This window comes from Oratosquilla oratoria, chromosome 40 (genome assembly GCF_046742065.1).
Source record: "Oratosquilla oratoria isolate Oo_2021 chromosome 40, ASM4674206v1, whole genome shotgun sequence".
In the NCBI taxonomy this organism is placed as follows: domain Eukaryota; kingdom Metazoa; phylum Arthropoda; class Malacostraca; order Stomatopoda; family Squillidae; genus Oratosquilla; species Oratosquilla oratoria.
In genome coordinates, this window is record NC_134816.1 from 25519822 (window position 1) to 25541712 (window position 21891).

The window sequence follows — 21891 nt, forward strand, 5'->3', positions numbered from 1 at the left end:
CCTCTTATCTTGGCACCTCCTAGATGACAGGTCATCCCTGCATCCTGTCCACTGCCCTGGGTCAGAAGCAGTGTCACAAGACACAGCACATCCACAGCAAGGCCGCTTCATAAATTCTGCAACCCCTCCTCTCCGTCTTCCCATGCAGAAAAGGAGAAAATGAGGAGAAATCCCTTCGGGCTGCGTAAATCTTTTCTCATACATACTTCCTCATCCCCCATCCACTCCTCCTCATGCATCACAGCATCATCCATACAAAACCCTTCTCCATTCACCCCTATCTTCTGTCTTTTCCCGTCCTTCCTCAACAGACATTCCTCTCTTTTGTAATGCCCCTTTCACCCCATCCATCCATCTCATCCTAGGACGCCCCCTCATATTCGCTCCTTCCACATCTGCCTTCCAAACCTCTTTTACTAATCTTTCTTCACTCATTCTTTCCATGTGTCCAAACCATCCTAATACTCTTTCATCAACCCTATCTCCCAGCTCTCTTTCCACCCCTGTTCTCCTCACCTCCTCATTTCTCACTCTATCTAGTCTAGTAACCCTTATCATACTTCTCAGACATTTCATCTCAAACATATTCAAACTCCTTCTCTCTTCCTCTCTTATGTTCCATGTTTCTGCCCCATACAGTGCTGTTGGCACAATCACTCCATCATGTAACCTCCTCTTAGCATTCATTCCCAGATGTCTATTTCTCATTACACTTTTTAATCCACCAAGGCATTTACTTACTTCTCTCAATCTATATTCTACCTCCACCCCCACTCCTCCCTTTCCTGCCACATTCGCACCCAAGTATCTAAAACTATCCACTTCCTCCAGTCTCTCGCCCTTAATGCTCACTTCCAGCCTGCTGTAACTCTCTCCTCTTGTACATCTCATCACCTTACTTTTGTCCACATTTATCTTCAGCTTCCTTCTTTCACAAACCTTCTCAAACTGTCACTAACTACCTCAATCCCTCCTCTGATCCTGCTACAAACGCAGTGTCATCAGCAAACAACAAATGGCTTATTTCCCACTTTTCTCCATTTTCTTTAACGATCTCCAATCCCTGACCCACTACCCTTGCATTCACCTCTTGCGCTACCCCATCCATGTATAGATTGAACAGCCAGGGCGACATAACACATCCCTGATGAAGTCCCACCTTTACCTCAAACCATTTACTCTCTCCATTTCTAATCCTAACACAAGCTCTACTACTCTCGTAGAAACTCTTGACTGCTCTCAAGAGCTTTCCTCCTATTCCATATAACTGCAGTACCTCCCACAGTGCCTTCCTGTCTACCTTGTCATAAGCTTTTTCCAGATCCATAAAACCCCCAAAAACATCCTTACCTTTTCCTATAGCTTTCTCATATATCTATCTTACCACAAAAATCTGATCTATACAGCCCCTACCCGTCCTAAAACCACTGTTCCTCACCAATTACTCCCACTGTTCCTCTCCTAATCCTCTCAATCAAGACCCTCCCATAAGCCTTCCCAACTACACTCAACAAACTGATCCCTCTGAAACTACTATACTCACACTTGTCCCCCTTTCCCTTGTAAAGCAGGACTATACAGGCACTCCTCCAGTCCTCTGGTACTCTACCCTCTCTTAAACAAATATTAAATAACCTCACCAACCAGTCCACTATAACTGTACCTCCTTTCTTCAGATATTCTGCATGGCATCCATCCAACCCAGGTGCCTTACCTTTTCTCATCATCTCAACAGCTACTTTCATTTCATTCTTCCCTATTTCTCCTCCATTTTCCTCACTCATCACTCTCATTTTCTTAGTGCTTCCCACTGCAACTACCTTTCCCTCCCTATCCTCCTTCACATTTAGCAACTCCCTAAAATACTCTGCCCACCTTCCTCTCACTGCCTTCTCTTCCATTATTATCTCTCCATCTGCACCTTTTACCTTTCTTCTATACTTGATTTGCCTCCTCTTCCTCTTTTAATTTCTTTCCAAAACATCTTTTTATTACTTTCAAAATTTTCTGTCATACTCTTATTTATTTCACATCTACTCTCCTCTTTGCTTCCTTTATCTTATGCTTAACTTCCCTTCTCTTTACTTTGTACCTCTCATACAATTCCCTCGTCCTAATTTGTAGCCAATCTATGAATGCCTGTTTCTTCTCTTCTACAGCCTTCTTTGCTTCTTCATCCCATCATTCACTACCCTTCCTTCAATTTCCTCCCACCCTCATTGTTCCACCTATTCTCCACTCTCAATTTACCTTCCACCAGAAAATTATCTGATATTCCCCCACTCTCCCCCCCCTTAGAACATGTATATCCTTAACTCTTCCTACCATACTCCTGGTCACCACTATATAGTCCATTAACGCTTTATCTGCCACCCTTCCATCCACCACCCTCTCCCATGTATACTTATGCTTGACTTTCTTCCTAAACACTGTATTTGCTATCATCAACTCTCTTTCAAGACACATCTTCACCATCAATTCTCCACTACGTTTTTTACCTGGAACTCCATACTTCCCAATCACTTGATAGAGAGGACTTACTAAAACTGGGACAAGAAAAACATAAGAGGACATGGAAAGAAAGTAAAAAAGGATAATTATAAAAGAGATTTGAAGAAAAACAGTTTTCCACAGAGTGGTGGACACTTGGAACAAACTTGATGAAACACTAGTGTGTACAAAAACCATACATGAATTTAAGATCAAACTAGACACTGCAAGATACAAAGGTGGTGGACACTTGGAACAAACTTGATGAAACACTAGTGTGTACAAAAACCATACATGAATTTAAGATCAAACTAGACACTGCAAGATACAAAGGCAGGACACCACAAGTATGACTCCCCTTTCCATAAGATACAACTTGGTAAATACACACACACACACACACTGATAAGACCAAGATTGGAGTACGCTGCAACAATATGGACACCCAGCACAAAAAAGAATATAATGAAATTAGAATCCAAAGACTAATGACAAAGATGGCTCCAACACTTTAAAAATTGATGCATGAACAAAGATTGTTTAAACTGGAACTACCAACCCTGGGACAAAGCAGAGAAAGAGGAGATCTATTGGCCATTTACAGAATCATGAAAGGCATGGAAGTCCTTGACAGAGAAGACTTATTAAAGAGGGACAAAAGAAAAACAAGAGAACATGAAAAGAAATTCGAAAAAGGATAGTTATAGAAGATATCTTTAAAAATATATATTTAGTTTTCCACACAGAGTGGTGGATGTCTGGAACAAATTGGATGAAACAATAGTGTGTGGAAACACCATGCAAGAATTTAAGAACAAACTAGCTGCTGAGAGATACAAAGACGGGTCACTACGAACACAGCTCCCCTTCCCATATAACACAGCTAGGTAAATTCATACACACACACAAAGTGGCATTTGTCTAGTTGGACAAGGAAATGAGAGAGAGAAAAAAATAAATAAATAAAATAAAATAAAAATAACTACACTAATACGACCAAAACTCGAGTACTGTACACAGCAACACTATGGACACCCAGTACCAAAAAGAATATAAAAAATTAGAAAGAATACAAAGACTGTCCAAATTAGAATTACCAAGTCTGGAACAAAGAAGGGAAAGAGGAGACCTACTAACTATAGAATTATGAAAGGAATGGAAATCTTAGATAAGAATAATTTATTGAAATGGGACAATGGAAACAACAAGAGGACATGAAAAAAACTCAAAAAAGATAATTACAGAAGAGATCTGGAAGAAGAAGAAGAAGAAGAAGAAGAAGAAGAAGAAGAAGAAGAAGAAGAAGAAGAAGAAGAAGAAGAAGAAGAAGAAGAAGAAGAAGAAGAAGAAGAAGAAGAAGAAGAAGAAGAAGAAGAAGAAGAAGAAGAAGAAGAAGAAGAAGAAGAAGAAGAAGAAGAAGAAGAAGAAGAAGAAGAAGAAGAAGAAGAAGAAGAATCCATACAAATTAGACAAAGAAACAGTGTGTGCAACCACTATTCAAGATTTTAAGAAAAAACTTGATGCTGAAAGATGCAAAGACAGGTCACCACGAGCATAGCTCCCTTCCCGTATAATACAACTAGGTAAATACAGAGAGAGAGAGAGAGAGAGAGAGAAAGAGAGGAGAGACAGAGAACGAGAGATAGAGATCATGAAAGCTAGAGAGAGAGAGAGAGAGAGAGTGAGAGAGAGAGATGAAGGGAGAGAGAGGAAGGGAGAGAGAGGAAGGGAGAGAGAGGGAGGGAGAAAGAGAGAAAGGGAGAAAGAGAGAGAGAGAAAGGGAGAAAGAAAGGGGGGAGAGATAGAGAGAAATAATAACAATTGTTGCACTGACCAATGACCCACAACCCTGCAGTGGCTGGCAAGGGTTCTTGGTTACTCCAAAACATGTAAGTAGAAAGAAACATTCAACTTTTTTTTTCCTTTTGTATCAACGTGGGACTATTTCTGTTACTGGCTCACAGAAGTAAGAGAACAGTTGTTAGCTGTCAGCTCTCTATGTTCAGAAAGCTGGTGGAAATTCAAAGTTGTCGGAGATATCTTGGGCCAGGTTCAGAAATGGTAGCACCTTCCAATAGAGATGATGATGGTTGACAAGCTTTAAGGAGAGGGTGGCTATTTTGTCTGACACCAGTCCCCCCACCATTTGCAGGCATCCATTAATGGTCCAAGATGGTTTGTAATTCATCACCAATAACCAGTGATTCTGCCCTTTAGGAAAACAACCAGCCAAACAGTTGGATCCAGAGAGATGGTTCAGAAGATTTCCGAAGGATAGCAAAAAGGAGAAAGAGTAGATGGAAAGGTTGAATGTAGTATATGTATTTCATCACCAATAACCAACACTTGAGGATGATATCATCACGGAAAGATGGAGTCACAGATGTGGTAAAGAAGACATTTAAGGAGGGCAACAAATGGAGGGACAGAACATGTTAAGGGTGACCCTCATTTTTCTTTAAATAGAGATTGGCTTCCAACAATAAAATACTACTTTATAATTCTGGCCCATAACTATCACTATATTCCCTAAAGTATATACTGACTGCATAAAACTTATGAAATCAATACCCCATATGGGGAAAGGAGGAATGACAAAAAAGTAAGACAGAGATATTACATACAAGAAGATGTAACCCTTTTAAGTTCTTTAAAAAGTATCAAATGTAATATGAAACACAGACGTTATTCAGTAGGTCACGTTCTTGTACAAACTACAGCATAATGATAATAAAAGATAGCAGAATATAACAAATACATTAAATGCATTTCTAATTAAAAGCACAAATAAATTTACATTTCCATACACCACTTCCTGAGCATACTTTTTACAATTACTTGGATATTTGTACACACTGACACACCACACTGAGTAAGAAAGGAAGAAATGAAGAAATAATACTAATAGAATTGCTAATAGTAATGATAATAATAATCCTGATAATAACACTTACCTATCTTGTTTTTTAAGTCTACACAATGCGATATATGTGGGAACTGAAGTAACTTCTTCCATTTCTTACTCTTGCCTTTGTTACTGTCTGAACCACCTGTAAAGTAAGAATAATGTAAGTTATTCCTCAGCAGCACTCATCCTCAACTAGTCAAACTTCCTAAACAGTAAAGAAAAGAAAAGATGAAGAAGAAAGAAAGAGAGAAAAAAAAAAATTGCCTCCATTTCACAAAAAATTGGTCAACCCTGTTTTGTATTTCCTGAATTTTCTTTCTGTACAATAAATACTTGCTTTTATATTAGTTCCGTAATTCTGTAACTTCTCTTAAAATGAGGGTGGCAGCATTTGAGTCTTGCATTTTTTCCCACCCCCCCCTCTGAAAATGTAAATGACGTAGGCAACCCGGAACTCACTGGAACGAAGTCCTAATCAAGTAATTTACATATAAATGAACAGCATTCTCTATTGTAGCATGGAATTAGCCTACTGCTTAATGAATAATAACTCAAGAATTACTTTTTAACATATCAGTCATTACCATCTCTGCAAGGTGGTTCACTATAAATACTGTATCTGTAGCTCTGATTCCTCTTACTGCTGCAAGCTTTCACAATAGGATTCAAGCCATCTATCTATAGCTACAATAGTCCACAATTTTTAAAAAACACTGTTCAGTCTTCTTTCAAACAAACTCAAAGTAACAACATCAGGCATCTGCACACATAGCATTATTATGACAAATGTTCCAAATCTAACCTACCAATAATCAACCTAACCATCCATAACCTAGAATACACAAATATACATACATTTACCAAGAGCTTTCTCACCCTTACAAGGGAGGCAGCCAAAGTTAAAAGGCATAATTCTACTTCCACTCATTCCATCCCCACTACACTCCCATTCACCATCACTCCCTCCCACCCTCTTTTCTTGGCTCCTCCTGGATGACGGGTCATCCCTGCATCTCGTCCACTGCCCTAGGTCACAAGCGATGCAGCAAGGCACAGCACATCCACAGCAAGGCCACTTCATTTAATTGGCAACCCGCCCCCTATTCTGTCCCCTTATGCAGAAAAAGAGATGGGGGCAAATCCCTTTCAGCTGGATCAAAATATTATTCACACATAACCACTCCCTAACCCCTATCCCCCACCCACTCCCTTCCATGCATTACAGCATCATCCATATACAACCATTCTCTCCTCATCCCTATCTTCTGTCTTCTACCTTCGTTCCTCAACAGACACCCCCATTTCTCAATGTCCCTTTTACCCCATCCATCCATCTCTTCCTGTATTGTACCCTCCTGTTCACTCCCTCCACCTCTGCCTTCTACACTTCTTTTACTAATCTTTCTTCACTCATTCTTTCCATGTGTCTAAACCATCCTAATACTCTTTCATCAACCCTATCTCTCAACTCTTTTCACCGGTCCTGGAGCTGCAACGTCTACGTCGTGGGACCACCCCCCAACCCCAAGAGTTGGGGGCCAATCAGCAGCAACCACCCCTGGCCATCAGCTCTACGCAGATGGCACCGATCCCCAAGGAGGAACTACGCCTACCTGGGGGAGTACCACAATCCTTTTTTTCCAACACACAATGTTACGTTTTTTCTGCACTGAGGGGTCATTTTCCGGCGATCACCCCTCTTCTTCTACTTTTAGCCGGAGATGTAGAGAGCAATCCTGGGCCCACCACAAAATACACATGCCCAACATGCTCTAAACCCATTACTTCGAGCAGACAGACAAGGGGCTCAGTTCAGTGCAATATGTGCAAAAACTGGGCCCACCTCACTTGTACAACACTTGCTGACACAAACCAATACACAAACACTTGGACATGTTCTACCTGCCCTCCAGTAACCCCAATCCCACCTCCCCAACCACAGCCAACACCCTTACCCACTCCCAATTTCCCTTTGCCCTTACCCCCGATTAGTACTCCCCTTCCTTTGTCCCCGATCTCTCCTTTCCCCCCCTCTGACCCAGATCCTACACCTTCCCCACTACCACCCCAACCTCAACCCCAAACGGCAACATACAACACATACAAAACACACAACATCAACATATTACAACACAACATTGACGGTATTAACACTAAAAAACATGAACTTGAACACTTTCTTAAACAACACAACATACACATTGCAATTTTACAAGAAACAAAATTAAGACACTCACACAAAACACCATCATTTCATAATTACACCACCATCAGACAAGACCGGACTGACGGCAATGGCGGTGGACTCATCACCCTGATCCACCATTCCATCTGTTTTGTGGACACAAGTGCCACAACCAAAATTCTCCTCCCTACCACAGATAACACAACAGAAACCCAATCCATTCGTATCCGCACAGGCAACAATTCAACACTAACAATAGTTAACATGTACATTCCCCCCCAATCATCCCCCACAGTTCCAAACACCTTCAGACCTCAACTCAGCCAACTAACCTCAATCCCCAACCTGATCATGGGTGGTGACTTCAACGCCAAGTCGTCTGCCTGGTTTGTCGACAACCCTGACACAGACAGAGGGCTTGATATACAGACTCAATTCGACTCATTGACTATCATGAACAACACGCATAATCATACACATATCCCATACCAAGCCCTCTACACTCCCTCCTCTCCTGATATCACCTTTTGCTCCCCCTGCCTAACCCCAACAACATCATGGAGAGTGGTCGGAGCCCTTGGCTCTGACCACCTTCCAATCATCATCACCACCAAAACAAGATGCACCCCAGCTGGCCACAGACACACTTACACCAATTACAAGAGAGCTAACTGGGAAGCCTTTACTGAAGAGACAGAACAACATTTTGAAACACTTAACAGTACACCAATCACAAACATAAACAATGCTGTGCACGCTTTTAATACAACCATACAAAACGCAGACAAGAGATACATCCCTAGAGGCAACAGAAAATCACACAACCCCAACTTCACACCAGAAATCCAAGACCTCATCAGACAATGTGACACACTTAAACACGATACCCCCACACCTATCCCTCAAAACATAGCAGACCAAATACAAACACTAAACACTGTGATTGCCAATAAAATACATGAACAAAAAACACAAAATTGGCAAAACTTTATCAATACACTTGATCACAAAACAAACACCAGCAAATTGTACAAAACACTCAACAGCATCACACTATCCAACACTAACACTACACGCTCTCACGCAGCAATAATCACAACAACAGATAATCTACCCTCAAACAGACAACAAGCAAACGCACTCATACGTCATTTTGCACAGACGAGCCATCTTACATCTCACCCTGACGACCGACGCACCATTCGACGTAAGAAAGACTTCCCCACAGACTCAGACTATACACCCTTCATAGACAGTCAGACAAAACTCATAATGCATAATCTCAAGCACTCATCTGCCTGTGGCCCTGATAACATAAGCAACATCCACCTAAAACACATTGGACCACAAGGTATACACGCACTCACAAACATTGCAAACTACAGCTATTCACACAACACTATACCCGACATCTGGAAGCATGGTAAAATAATCACCATTCCAAAACCGAACAATCCCAACATCGCACCGCCCAATCACACTTCTCTGCACCCCCTCTAAAGTCATTGAACGCCTAATACTTAAACTTGTCACACCATATATTCCCCTTGCTGACTCACAACACGGCTTTAGGCCACTACACTCCACAAACACTCTTCTGACAAACCTCACACAAAGAATTTTTGATGGCATCAATTCAGATAGGCCCCACCACAGAACACTTCTTATAACATTGGACATTAGTAAAGCTTTTGATGCTATCCCCCGCCACAACCTAACAAATAAAATATATAACACAGACATGCACAATAACACCAAAAGATGGCTGGCCAATTATCTGGCAGGCAGGAATGCTCATGTGTCATATAATGGCCAATCATCGCACATCAGAAACATTAAGAACGGAGTACCACAGGGCTCAGTTCTATCCCCCACATTATTTAATCTATACATGCATGACTTACCCACGCCAGACACCTCAGAAATACAAATCTCTTCCTACGCAGACGACATAACAATCACATGCACACATCGTAACACAGACAAAGCTGCAGAAATAATCCAGCCTTACCTTGACACACTCAACACATGGTTCATCACAAACAGACTCAAAATAGCTCCCACCAAATCTACAGCAACACTTCTCACCAACTGGACAAAAGAACACAAATACATACCTCATTTCTACATCAACAACACTCTAATACCACACACAAACACACCGAAAATTCTTGGTGTAACATACGATACATCCATGTCTTTCAAACAACACCTCACAAACATAAAAAACAAATGCACACCTAGACTTAACGCACTTAAGTCAATCACAGGAACAACATTTGGACAAAACAAAGAAACTAATATAACAATATACAAACAATGCATACGCTCAGTGATGAATTATGCGAGTCCTGCATGGGCTCCTAATCTCAGTGAGACACACCACAACACCCTTCAAATCATACAAAACAAAGCCCTATAAACAATTACAGGCTGCACAAATACATCACCTACAGACCATTTACACCATGAAACAAAAGTCCTCAAAGTCAAGGACCACCTCGACATGAGAGGCACACAAACACTTGCTGCAGCCACCACAAACACATCACACCCGCTACACTACATAGCAGAACACCCACACACACCAAGAAACATTAAAACTACACCCAAAGACCTTTATTACGCACAGATACTCTCTTCTCTTCTTCCACAACCACCAAATACCAGCCTCCGGAAACATATTCATAATCATATCACTCACCGCTCCATTAACACACTGAAAGACAACACACTGCTGCATGCCAGACCCCCTGATATCCACCCTTCTGAATCCTCTCTCCCACGAAAGGACAGAGTCCACTTGGCCAGACTGCGATGCGGTCACCACCCAGCACTTCTAAGCTACCAGAAGAGGCTGGACGACCGTGTTGTGAACAGCTGCCCAGTATGTAACACTTCACCCCATACCATACAACACATAATGGAAGACTGCATTATACACAATCATGCACGCAAACAACACAACATACACTCTATAAAGGATTTGTGGGAAAACCCAGTTTCGGCTGTGGCCTTCCTTGGGGAGACGGGACTGCTCGGACAGACAGTCTAGGGAACGACAACAACGACAACAACAACAACAACTCTTTTCACCCCCGTTCTCTTCCTCATTTTGTTTCTCTCGCTATCCAGGCTAGTACCTTCTACCATACTTCTCAGACATTTCATCTCGAACACAAACACAAAAATACACAAATAAAACCCAAATTATTTCTTCTGGCTATACTAATTTCATGTAAGCAGACCAACCCAAGGCTAATATTACCTAACATGTTCAACCCAACTTGACCATGACCATCCCACCATTATCAAAATTATCCTAGTATGGTTAACACTAACTTAACCTGTCTAAGGCTAATCTACTCTTGCCAAGTCTAACTTAATTAGCATTAACTCAACTTAGCTAAGACTAGCACAGTATATGGCTAATCTTACCTAGCATAAACAAGTTTAACAAAGCCATAACTAACCTAACCATGCCAATAAAAACAATTACACTAACCTTGGCAACCTACGTTAAAGGAGATATCAGCAATTAATTATTTTTACATATTTCAGGGCAACAGTCAGCAATTCTATTATAATGAGACAAATTCCTTACCACTAAAGGATTAGGACCTACACCGATCAGAGCTATAACTTGGGGGTTGGGGGTAAACTGTCTCCCATGGAGTGTTTAATTTTTTTTTTTCTTAACTTCCACATTAATTGGTAACTATGTAGACAGTATGAGAAATACACTGTGCTTTTTCTATCACCAGGATCTTGGACATTAGTAATACCAGGTACAGATTCTTGGATTGGACAAACATGTGCCAAGCTGCAGAGCTACTGGAGGATGCACTGCTGGCCCAAACAAGTCATGGTACCTATGGAAGCCAAGTATCACAAAGCTGTATCAGAATATGAAAAATGGGAGACAGCCTATGTGACAGTCATTTCATCAGTGGTGTTAGCGGAGGTTCACACATTGAAAGCACCACCGATTACAGAATCAGCACACCTGCTTTCAAGTTGTCAGATAATCAAACATGGCATAGAGCTGAATCAATGAGTCCACAATACCCAACTAAAGAAAAGTATATTAGCCCAGTTCCCAAATATGCAGGAACTCACCATGACATTCTCCAAGCATTCAAAGATGACATGCAATCCTCTAACAAAGGCATGCTAATAGGATAGAAAAAAAATATATATATATATATGTACATGTGCTATGAGCTCCCCAAAGTGTGAGAAAATATATGTTTATAGAAGAGCATGAATTTACAGTTTCCTTTTCTGACAAATGTCAAAAAAGCAATATCTCAACCCTCATGACATCAATTCCATGATTTCTGAAGGACCCACCATCAACTTGCAATGACAGTGTTCTACAGTATCCTTAACCATAGCTCAGCTGCTCCATGTTGGAAGACCTTCTCAAGGAGATATTCATCACTAGTCCTGACTGACATGACTAAATTCACCTGAACTTCACTAATCTGACTTTTAAAACTAGATTATAATGGGCTCAGTTATCCTGACCTTGACCAAACTAACCATACTCACACCAATTATCTATAATCCCAACTATGTTATCCTGACCTTGACCAAACTAACCATACTCACACCAATCATCTATAATCCCAACTATTTTCACCTTAACCATGCATATTATAATTGACACAGTCACATCTCTCATGGGTACTCCCTTGGCTGTGCCCATTCATGAGCCATGTCTAAGAGATTAACCTATGAGCAGTGTAATCATTCTGGAGACATGCCACAAAACTACAGGGCCTCAGTTAGCACTCAGCCTTCAAAACCTTGATGAGGGTCCAAGTACCAAGTTCATTTAACAAGACAAGAATTACAGGAACCTTGAAGACACAGGCTTCAGTTCTTCTGCACAGGTACTTGCAGCATTTAGACACTCCAGTCAAGATTATCCATAGTGCTACAACCCATTCTCAGTCCTTTAATGACTTCCCAGCCTTAATGCTTGGTTATATGGACCCAAATTTGATGACATGAATCAGGATCTTCACACTCTCCACAGATAGCAATCTGTTATTTAATCCCATCCAAAGCTATTCTAATGCTTGGATTCTGAACCGAATCCATGAGCCCTTACTTCCTATTTTTTCTCTCCCTCATCCATCAATTTAATTGCAAGAACTAAAGTCTGTGCACTTTAGGGAGTCTGTGGGGGCAGAAATGGGAATTCCTAAGTGTGACATTATCAATTTGACAACCAGTTATCAGATTGTCACCATCACCCTAACCATTCCACCTGTTTCACCTGTGACACCTCAGCATGGCAACATGGGGAAAAAGCGCTGATGCCACATGTCACACAATTTATTCAAATCATTGTTATAATCCTAAAGAGTGATACTCATTGTACCATACAACTTCATTCAATATATACAGAATATATTAAAAAAAAAAAAAAAAAATAGCACATACATAGGAAATAAGATAGAGGCATGTACTAAGGTTGATTTGGAAGAATGGATAGCAGTAAATCATGACATATGCCACACCATGAACAGACTGCTTGGAGTGCACAGACTATAGTACATTTATTAATCAATCAACCCATTGCTTAGATCTCTCTTCCAAGAGGCCTACATCTCCCAGGTACCCAGAAACAACCACTGTATTGGCCCATAATTCACTCAAAGAAGGAATATTGTTTTGTTGCTTTGATAGGGCAGTGTAGGATGTGGTATTTCATACTTCCTGTATGGTCATTGCACCTAGGGCATCTATTAGTTCTGTAGGGAATGCAGTGTCAAAGCAAAGTATAAGTATGTGATCCCTACACAGGTGAAGCTAGATCTGCATTCACTAGCATCATCAATTGCACTCCTTACCCAATCCTTCCCAACACTGAGAAGTGGAGCAAGAACACACTCCTGCATCACTCCCACAATGAGGTACTTAGAGAAAGAAACATCCCCTCCTCCCCTTACTGTACTTTCCATATCTGAATGCAATCAGATTTTTTTTCTATTATCAAACACACTTCATAGCATCAGAATCATCCAGCAGCTATCAACTGAATCAAATGTGTTTCAAATTAATAAAACTATAATTTCTGTGGATATCAAAACTGAACAATATCAAACTTGATCACCTCAGTGATTACTCTGATTTATTCTAAAAATTGTATTTTCTTTTTCATATCCAACATAATACCCCCATAATAAGTGAAATCGGTGACAAAACAAGGATAAAGATTAGAAATAGGAACCTGAAAAAAAAACTAAATTCTTAATCACACATCTACCATATCCTACATGAACACAATACAGGTCTGCATCCCACTCCTTGTAAAATACGGTGGATGGCCTCTTGTCCCTATAAAGTTGCCCTACCTACTGCTGAACCTTAGTTCCCAGCATGATCTGGTATAACCCCTAAACAACTTTAATCTATTCCCACTTTAAATTCACATCTATAATATAAGCACTATTAAGACATACACAAGTCTAAATGACATGAACCTAAATGATACTAAAAATCCATGGTAAAATTTGACTTGCTACTAAATATCCAACAAACATTTGTTATCCAGATATCACTACATTCTATCAATCACAATTTATCTGAAGTTAATCTATACCCTTCTTTTGCTAAATTATCGTTTCACAAGTTTCAAGTAGGTTTGAGAATATGCCTGTAAAATCCTAACTATATCTATCTCTATACCTCCTTTACATGGGGGGGCATCCAAGTCAAAAGGCACATACCCACTTCTGCCCATTCCACTCCCCTCCACCCCCCTTTCCATCCTATCATCTTAGTTCCTCCTGGATGATGGGTCATCCCTGTATCCTGCCTACTGCCCTGGGTCAGAGACAATGTTAAATGTAGCAAGACACAGCACAATCCTAACACTTTGGCATTATCCACTAACAACCAAGGTGTGCAAAAATAATAATTCAATCTGTGATAAACAAACATCCAAAGACTACTTTTCCCATGCAAATTAACACCTCAGTTTGTAAACAATATGTACCTGGTATGTTAAACAAAAGCTCTAATTATATAAATCTATATTTCTAAAACTATTGCTGCTATTACAGTAACACTGCACACACCCTCTAATGCTTCTAAATAATCAATGTTCTCACCGTCTGAAAATAATTAAACTATTTATCACTACAATTATCCTCTATAGAAAAGCTCAACCTATATTGTTGTTGTTATTCTTATTGCTTCTTCACACATAATATATCCAAAATATATACCAATACTTGCACGTACAGTTGTCAAACACTTAAGTCCCTAGTCCTTATTAAAATATATGTCTGTAATTTTATCCTATCTAAAATTAAGTAAGCACCCATACTCCATTCATAAAACACCCATTATCTCTCCCATTCAGTTTCTGCCTCTGATCCTCCCAATTTCTAACACCACTTCCAACCTCCATCATAAGCATCATCAGCTAGGTCTAACTTCAAAACAACCCCATGCTATTATCAAGTCTCTCCTTGGTAATGACTATGTACAGACGCAAACATGACATCTAAGCTCTCACACTTGGACTCCCCACATCCTTACAAAGCCTCCTTTCAAGTGGGATTAATTTTATCAGTAATAAACAAATAAAATCAACAAACTTCAGCCTTCTCAAAGCACTCTTGCTTATATATTTCCATAAATATTGGATAAATCATAATCCATCAAACCATATACTACATAAATATACTTGCTACAATTGCACAAGACGTTTACTAATAATACCCAAACGTGGATAGGGTCATATATGATAGGGACCTCCAAAACACAAACTACAGCTTCATTTTCCGTTCAAGCAAGACAGGGGCGTTTCCTGCCTACTTTCATTGGAAACATCCCTCTTATTCAAACGTGCACAAGAGGAAGTCTTGCTACAGCTATAACCTATGGCACAAAATCACAATGGAAGGATAATGCATAACTACTGTGTGATTAGTACCGACTATGGTTGAGATGAGCGTGCTGTCTCAAGGTTTAGCAGAGCATTTCGGGACGTACATCACCAACCTGCTTAAATCAATGAAAATTCTTACCTTCTCGTGCTTTCAAGTACACTGTGTTTGCAACAATGTTTTCTAATTCCATGAGTTCCAGTTTGGCAGTTTCGGACCACCTCGGGCCACAGCTGACCCAGAGCCATTCAAGCCAAAACTCAACACTAGGGTGGGGTGCACCAAGGAAAATATGGCGATATATACAGTATGACCAACACTTCCGAATTAGCTTATTATAACATTAATAAGCCATTTACTATGAGTATAGTATGTAATTTGTTGAGTTATATCTACCACCAATGCATTTCTAATCGTCAGTAGATTGTATGATAAACTAGCGCGATTTCCTTATCGATTTACACATAATCTAAACTTTTTTGTGCAAATCGTAATTTCGTGGTCATAACATATAAAAAATTATTCCCTATTTATGCAATGATGACCACATCTATAAAATAATATTTGCACCGTCCACATTTACCAATTGGTGTGAACTGAGCATGCTTGTCATTTGGTTGGTACCACTGACAAGTCGATACGATAGAGGAGCAGTAGAGTAGCAGGGAGGAGGTACGGGTTACTTCTCTTTCATAACCTTACTACCAAACCAATTGAATTTACGAATTATAGAACATTTGTATCATGCAGCTTATGTTGGTGGTAGTACAATGCTTTCTACAGTATGTAAGATAGAGTGGAAACTGATAGCGCATTCAAATTAGGAGCTTTATTCGGGGGTGGATGGTGATAAGTAAGGGTGAAGGTGCGGAAGTCTAAATGACCCACCACATTTGCCTCTCATCCGGACAGCATCCCAGTTCATGACCCTCACACAGGCATGGGTTAGTGACACTGCACGGCATTGTCTTAATGGACGCAATTCACAATCATACAACATGGATTAAAACTACGACAAGTAATGTTTTTGGGTTGGGCATTACACGTCTCAATGTAAACGTACAGAAATAGTTCGAACAGTCGCCTACACAAATGACAACAATGATCTAATTGTATCAATAAAGAGTCGATTGTATCCCGCAGATAAAGTGGCATTTTAGCTTCGAACTAGTATTTCTACATAAACAAGACCTCGTGATTATTAAATTTCGTCTGTGTAACATGCAGTGGGGCAGCCAGGGGATATAGAGGCTTGGTCACTTCTCTTCCGAAAGGTCTACTTGATATTAGATTAGAATATGAAAACATGGGAATAGATTGGGAGACAAATCGAATCCTGGCTTCATCCGAGTTATTTGGATAACTGAAAGGATATACAATTTCGACCAGTAAATCTTCGATATACACATATATGTAAACTTTTTAAGTGCGAGAGATGTTCAAATTTATGTACGATGAATTTTTGTGCACCTCCCCTAACATCGAATACATGGGATAAAGTTTACTGCAGATTTATATTTTTTATATCATATTACTATAAAAATGTACAGAATCCATTATTGAAGAGTACAAATACGAAGAAACTCATTACAGCACGAATGCGCATCATCCATTGTCTAATTTATTTGTAATGCGTAGGGACGTCTCAACGCACTTGCAGCTGAATGGAGTCCGACTGTTGAGTTCAAATCCACCATGAGTGCTATAGTAATAAAAAGATATTTAATTGTAATGCACAGGACAGGAACTATGCTCGCAAAACACTGTCTCCGTGTCTTTTATCAAACTTTGTTCTAGATTACTTTATGGACTTTTTATACAAATTAGTGCATTTACAAGGAAAAATATATTTCTTAACATTCTTCAACTTCAAACATCTATTTTTCTAAGTGTCTTGCTACGTTCTCTTGTTAATAATTCGTCCCGTACTAATATATTTTATTTGTCATATTTGCTCACGTTTTTCATAGTTCTACAGAAAGCAACGATTTCGCCTCTTTCTCTTCTTTCTTTCTGTGCGTATAATTAGCCATTCTACCAAATCAACCTTAGTACATGCCTCTCTCACTTATTTCCCCATCTCTGTGCTATTTTTCTGTTGTAGTATAGAAAAATGTTAGTATAATGAATATCACTTGTAGGATTATAACAACGATTTGAATAAATTCTGACACGTGGCAGCGTTTTTTCCCAATGTTGCCACGCAGGGGTTCCACAGTTGAGACAGATATATGGTGGATTATTGCTGTTATAATCCATTACTCTATACAGTATATAAACAAAAGTAAAATAGAACACAGATGGGTAATAAGAGAGAGAGAGGCATGGACTAAGGTTGATTTGGCATGACGTATGCCACACCCTAAACGGACTCCATGGAGCGTACGATGTGTCGGCGAGGATGGGGTCCATTTTAGTCGCTGGCCTTTGTGCATGTGTGTTCACCTAATTACATTTACCTTTACACGAATTAAAAAATTGACCAATGATTACTAAAACCTTTCGATTGCTAGGCATGCCGTTACCCCTTTGTGGCTTTGGCTGCCTGCTTCTACTAGTGCAGCACCGTGTCCCTCACTTCCCTATTAAGTGCCACAACTCTCAGTCACTTTGTCGAGACAATCATATATATACATACATATATATATATATATATATATATATATATATATATATATATATATATATATATATATATATATGAATCGGTGTGTATTTAGGCCTACATATCAACAACACCTATTGAGTTTTAGTTTGTGTCGTCTACTTCACGCCGACAGTACACGATTACTCCCTCTGAACGCTAACCGCTTCTCCCTTCTCCCCGTTCTCCCCTCTCTCTGCTTCCCTGCAATGTCCTTGTTTCAAGCTTCTCCCTTCATATGTAATCCAATATTTTTTTTCCACGCGTGGTTCGATATGATCGTGGTGAAGGATGATGATGATGATGACAACAAAATAAAAAAAATGCTCGGAGGTAATATTCAGAATGTACAGCGACTCATCATAGGTAATATGTTTATGTATATAATTATATATTAATTTTCTTTTAGTCATACATTATTTTGATAAAGTTGTGCCCCCCCACCCTCCGGCAGAAAACTTGACTAGACACATCAAATATGAGGAAAACGGTCAATTCCTACTTTACTGTTATTTGATAGATAACACACACACACACACACACTAAACAAACACCATCTCTTTTTCAGTGGGAGCAGTAACGGCACGAATGGAAGTTTTTAATCCATGAGTGGGGCATGTACTTTCGACTTAACGCACGAGTGCGTATGGCAAAATCAAAAGATTGAGAGGCATGTGCTTCATTTTTACTATTACGGCATAAAAACATTATCATTAGGCTATCAAAATATTCTTTCTGTACTTATGTCCCAACAATATTCTAAGATCATTATCAATTCCACTATACTTTGTTGTTGTATTTTTTGTTTTGATTTATACTTTTTTTTTGTGCGTCTTGAATGCGCTCTGATTGCGGGAGTGGAAATGTGGAATCCCTGACTATTACCTCTCTTCCCCTAGAACCGCACTTTGCCCTCGTTGTTTCGAGAACTGTGTCACATATCCTTCAACCGCAGCAGCCCTCACGCTGTGTGCTCACTCAGAGTACGTATCTGTGTGTGTGTGTGTGTGTGTGTGTGTGTGTGTGCCCTCACGCTGTGTGCTCACTCAGAGTACGTATCTGTGTGTGTGTGTGTGTTTACTTAGTTATAGCATGAAATATGTCCATAAGGTCTGGTCTTTATATCTCAAAAAATAATACTTTTTCTCTTAATCATTTATGTTGCCGGCATGTACTATTGTTCTCTTCTAGTGTGTGTATATGCGATTGTGTGTTTACCTAATTGCTCGTAAGAACCCATCTCACTGTCTCCAATGATCAAACTTTGCTTTATGATGTTGATTTTGACCGTTTCTTCTTATCTCATCCAAATATTCCGTTTTCTTACTCATTTATTCTGATGTTCTCCTCATATACTTTCATTCCGTACTAATATATATTCGCCAATCCTGCTTACACCTTTCATGGCTGTTGTCATCTTGTCACTTTTCTTTTCTTCCTTCCTGGTTTGTCTTCCGTCTTTTGATCTTTCACAGTGGCATGCAGGGAGAGGGGAGGGCGGTCCCGGGCATCTAAATGTGTGTGTGTGTGGGGGGGGGGAGGTGTATTCAGGAGGTACCATTTGGTGAAAATAATTGGTCTATTTATACTTAAATCGGACGGCTAATGGAGGATCCAGCTTCAGTCTCTGGTCTTTTTTTTTCGAAGGCACTATTTAATTGCACGCGAGTTCGTGTTCCCGCGGTTAAAAAGTAGTTTTATGCGATTTGCATAGACCTTCTTTATGACCTCTGCGTTTGTGCTCGTTGAGAATGGGCAGAAAACATTTGCTGCTTCTAAATCTTCTTTTCGCATTAAATCGAATAAAGTGTTTGTGTTGTGTTTTATCTGTGTTTACATATTCAAAACATCTTCCTTTTTCTTAACATTTCTCATTACTGGGCAATACCGGATTATTTTACTTGCTAATATTTATATCTAATTTGTCTTATATATCTCCTTTCATGCGACGATTATACCAGTACTGCGTATCCAAACTCAGGGCAGATAAATTTTTCATTTTTTTTTTCATCATATCTTTGTCATTATATTGATATGACATTTTCATCTTCAGCAGTTTGTATCTTTCGTTTGTTATTCAGTTTATATATTTCTCAGGAGACAAAAATAATCATTAACAAAGAATCCCAGGTACATTCATTTTTATATTTCATTTGATTTTATTGACTTTATTATTATTTTTAAATGTTTAATTTCTCATTGCTCAACCTCCCCGAAAGGCTCCATATACATTCACTCATTACCTTTTGCATTTGTTCATGTTTTCATGTTCCATTCCTGAAATTTAAAATAAATCCTGATTTCCCTGTAATAATTACAAAGGAGGAGCATACCAACAGGAGACCTTTTGGTCCATAACTAGGTCGGATGCGAAAAAATATAATAGTAAATAAATAATAATAATAATATAAATTATAATAAATAAAATAAGTAAATAGGTGGTTAAATAATGAATAAATAGGTAAATAGTAAATAATAATAAATGGACAGATAAATGATAATAAATAATAATCAAATAAATAGTAATAAACAAACAGACAAATACAAACAAATAAACAAATGATATAAAATAAATGGCAGGCGTTACAGCATCTTGCTTAGGTGTTTAAATGAATCTTAAAGCTTCGAAATTAACTACATTGCACTGCCTCTGCAGGAAGTTTATTCCATTCATTAACTACACGGTTGGCGAAGTTGTTTTTACCCACCTTCAAATTAGATATATTTACCGACAGTTTGAGACCATTATTTCTTGTCTGATTCTCAGTGTGAAATTTTGCATTATTATAATTTTCACTTTTCATGATCTAGGTATCGCCTGTGAATATACTCGTGTAAGTATTCGTTTCATACGTTACGTTATTGACAAATATCAGGAATATTACAGGTACAAGAACCGATCTTTGTGTCAAAGCTGCTGAAACGCAAAACGATGTGTGCATGAACGAGAAACCATATTTGTATAGAATAAATCTTGGGATAGTTGTAAGGAGGGTGGGATAATGTATGAACCTGTACTCTTTAAGTGTTTCATATTTATTTGACGTTAGAGTACGTTCGGCATTCTGGTTTACGCAACAATCGTAAGATCCATTCTTTGTGATGGTTTAACGTCACAAACTCCCTCTGTCGGGAGGCTAGGACGGTGCCCCTCACAGAGAACCTTGTAGCGTGGAATTTAATAAATCATGCCCTTGGTCCAACTTCGACTGCGGCAGGATTCGAACAGGCATCCCCTCGACATTCGCCGCAAGTAACTATGCCCTAACCCGCTCAGCCAGCGAACTCCCGCCACTTATAGAACCCACTCAAATAAAACTATAATTAAGAGAATTTTTGTTAAACAAAAGGACAGGTTATTATACAACATTACTGTCGTCATTGTTGGTTTGTCCACGGTATCAGTAGACCATGGCAGTGGAGGTAATGAAACTATTGAATGTTTGAAGTTATTCTGTCCATTATTGACGTAGCTGAGATGGATCTCTACTAAGGCCCCCTGAGGGACGATGCAGCCTCTGTACCTCACCATGGGTAGATATAAAGGGAAAAATAATACCTCTTGAAGAAGTGAAGGTACTAAAGATACTATGTCCCCGTATGGAATAATGAGAGGGGCTTTATCTGAATCCTCACCCCCCATCCCCCCCGCCCTTCCCCCCGCACCTGAAATGAGACCTCTGGCTAATGCATAGGAGCCCCTGGCATAACCTCCCCCCAAGAGGATGTCTCACTTCCGTCCGCGCTCGCATAC

General features: G+C 39.5%; 1 protein-coding gene across 10 annotated transcripts in view; it reads right to left on the reverse strand.

Moving 5' to 3' along the window:
- Gprk2 (G protein-coupled receptor kinase 2) overlaps positions 1-15890 on the reverse strand; it is a 61293-nt gene extending 45403 nt beyond the window's left edge. For 6 of the 10 annotated variants that reach the window (XR_012965922.1, XR_012965921.1, XR_012965920.1 and 3 more), the window contains exons 1-2: positions 15635-15890; positions 5445-5540 (exon numbers count right to left, since the gene is read on the reverse strand). Coding sequence is in view for 2 of the 10 variants with exons in the window: in XM_076177331.1 (XP_076033446.1) it covers positions 5445-5540; positions 15635-15686 (148 nt within the window). In the remaining 8 variants the exon portion in view is untranslated. The remainder of the gene's footprint in view (positions 1-5444; positions 5541-15634) is intronic. The other 4 variants (XR_012965916.1, XR_012965915.1, XM_076177331.1 and 1 more) reach the window with 3 other exon arrangements.
- Positions 15891-21891: the final 6001 nt, after the last annotated feature.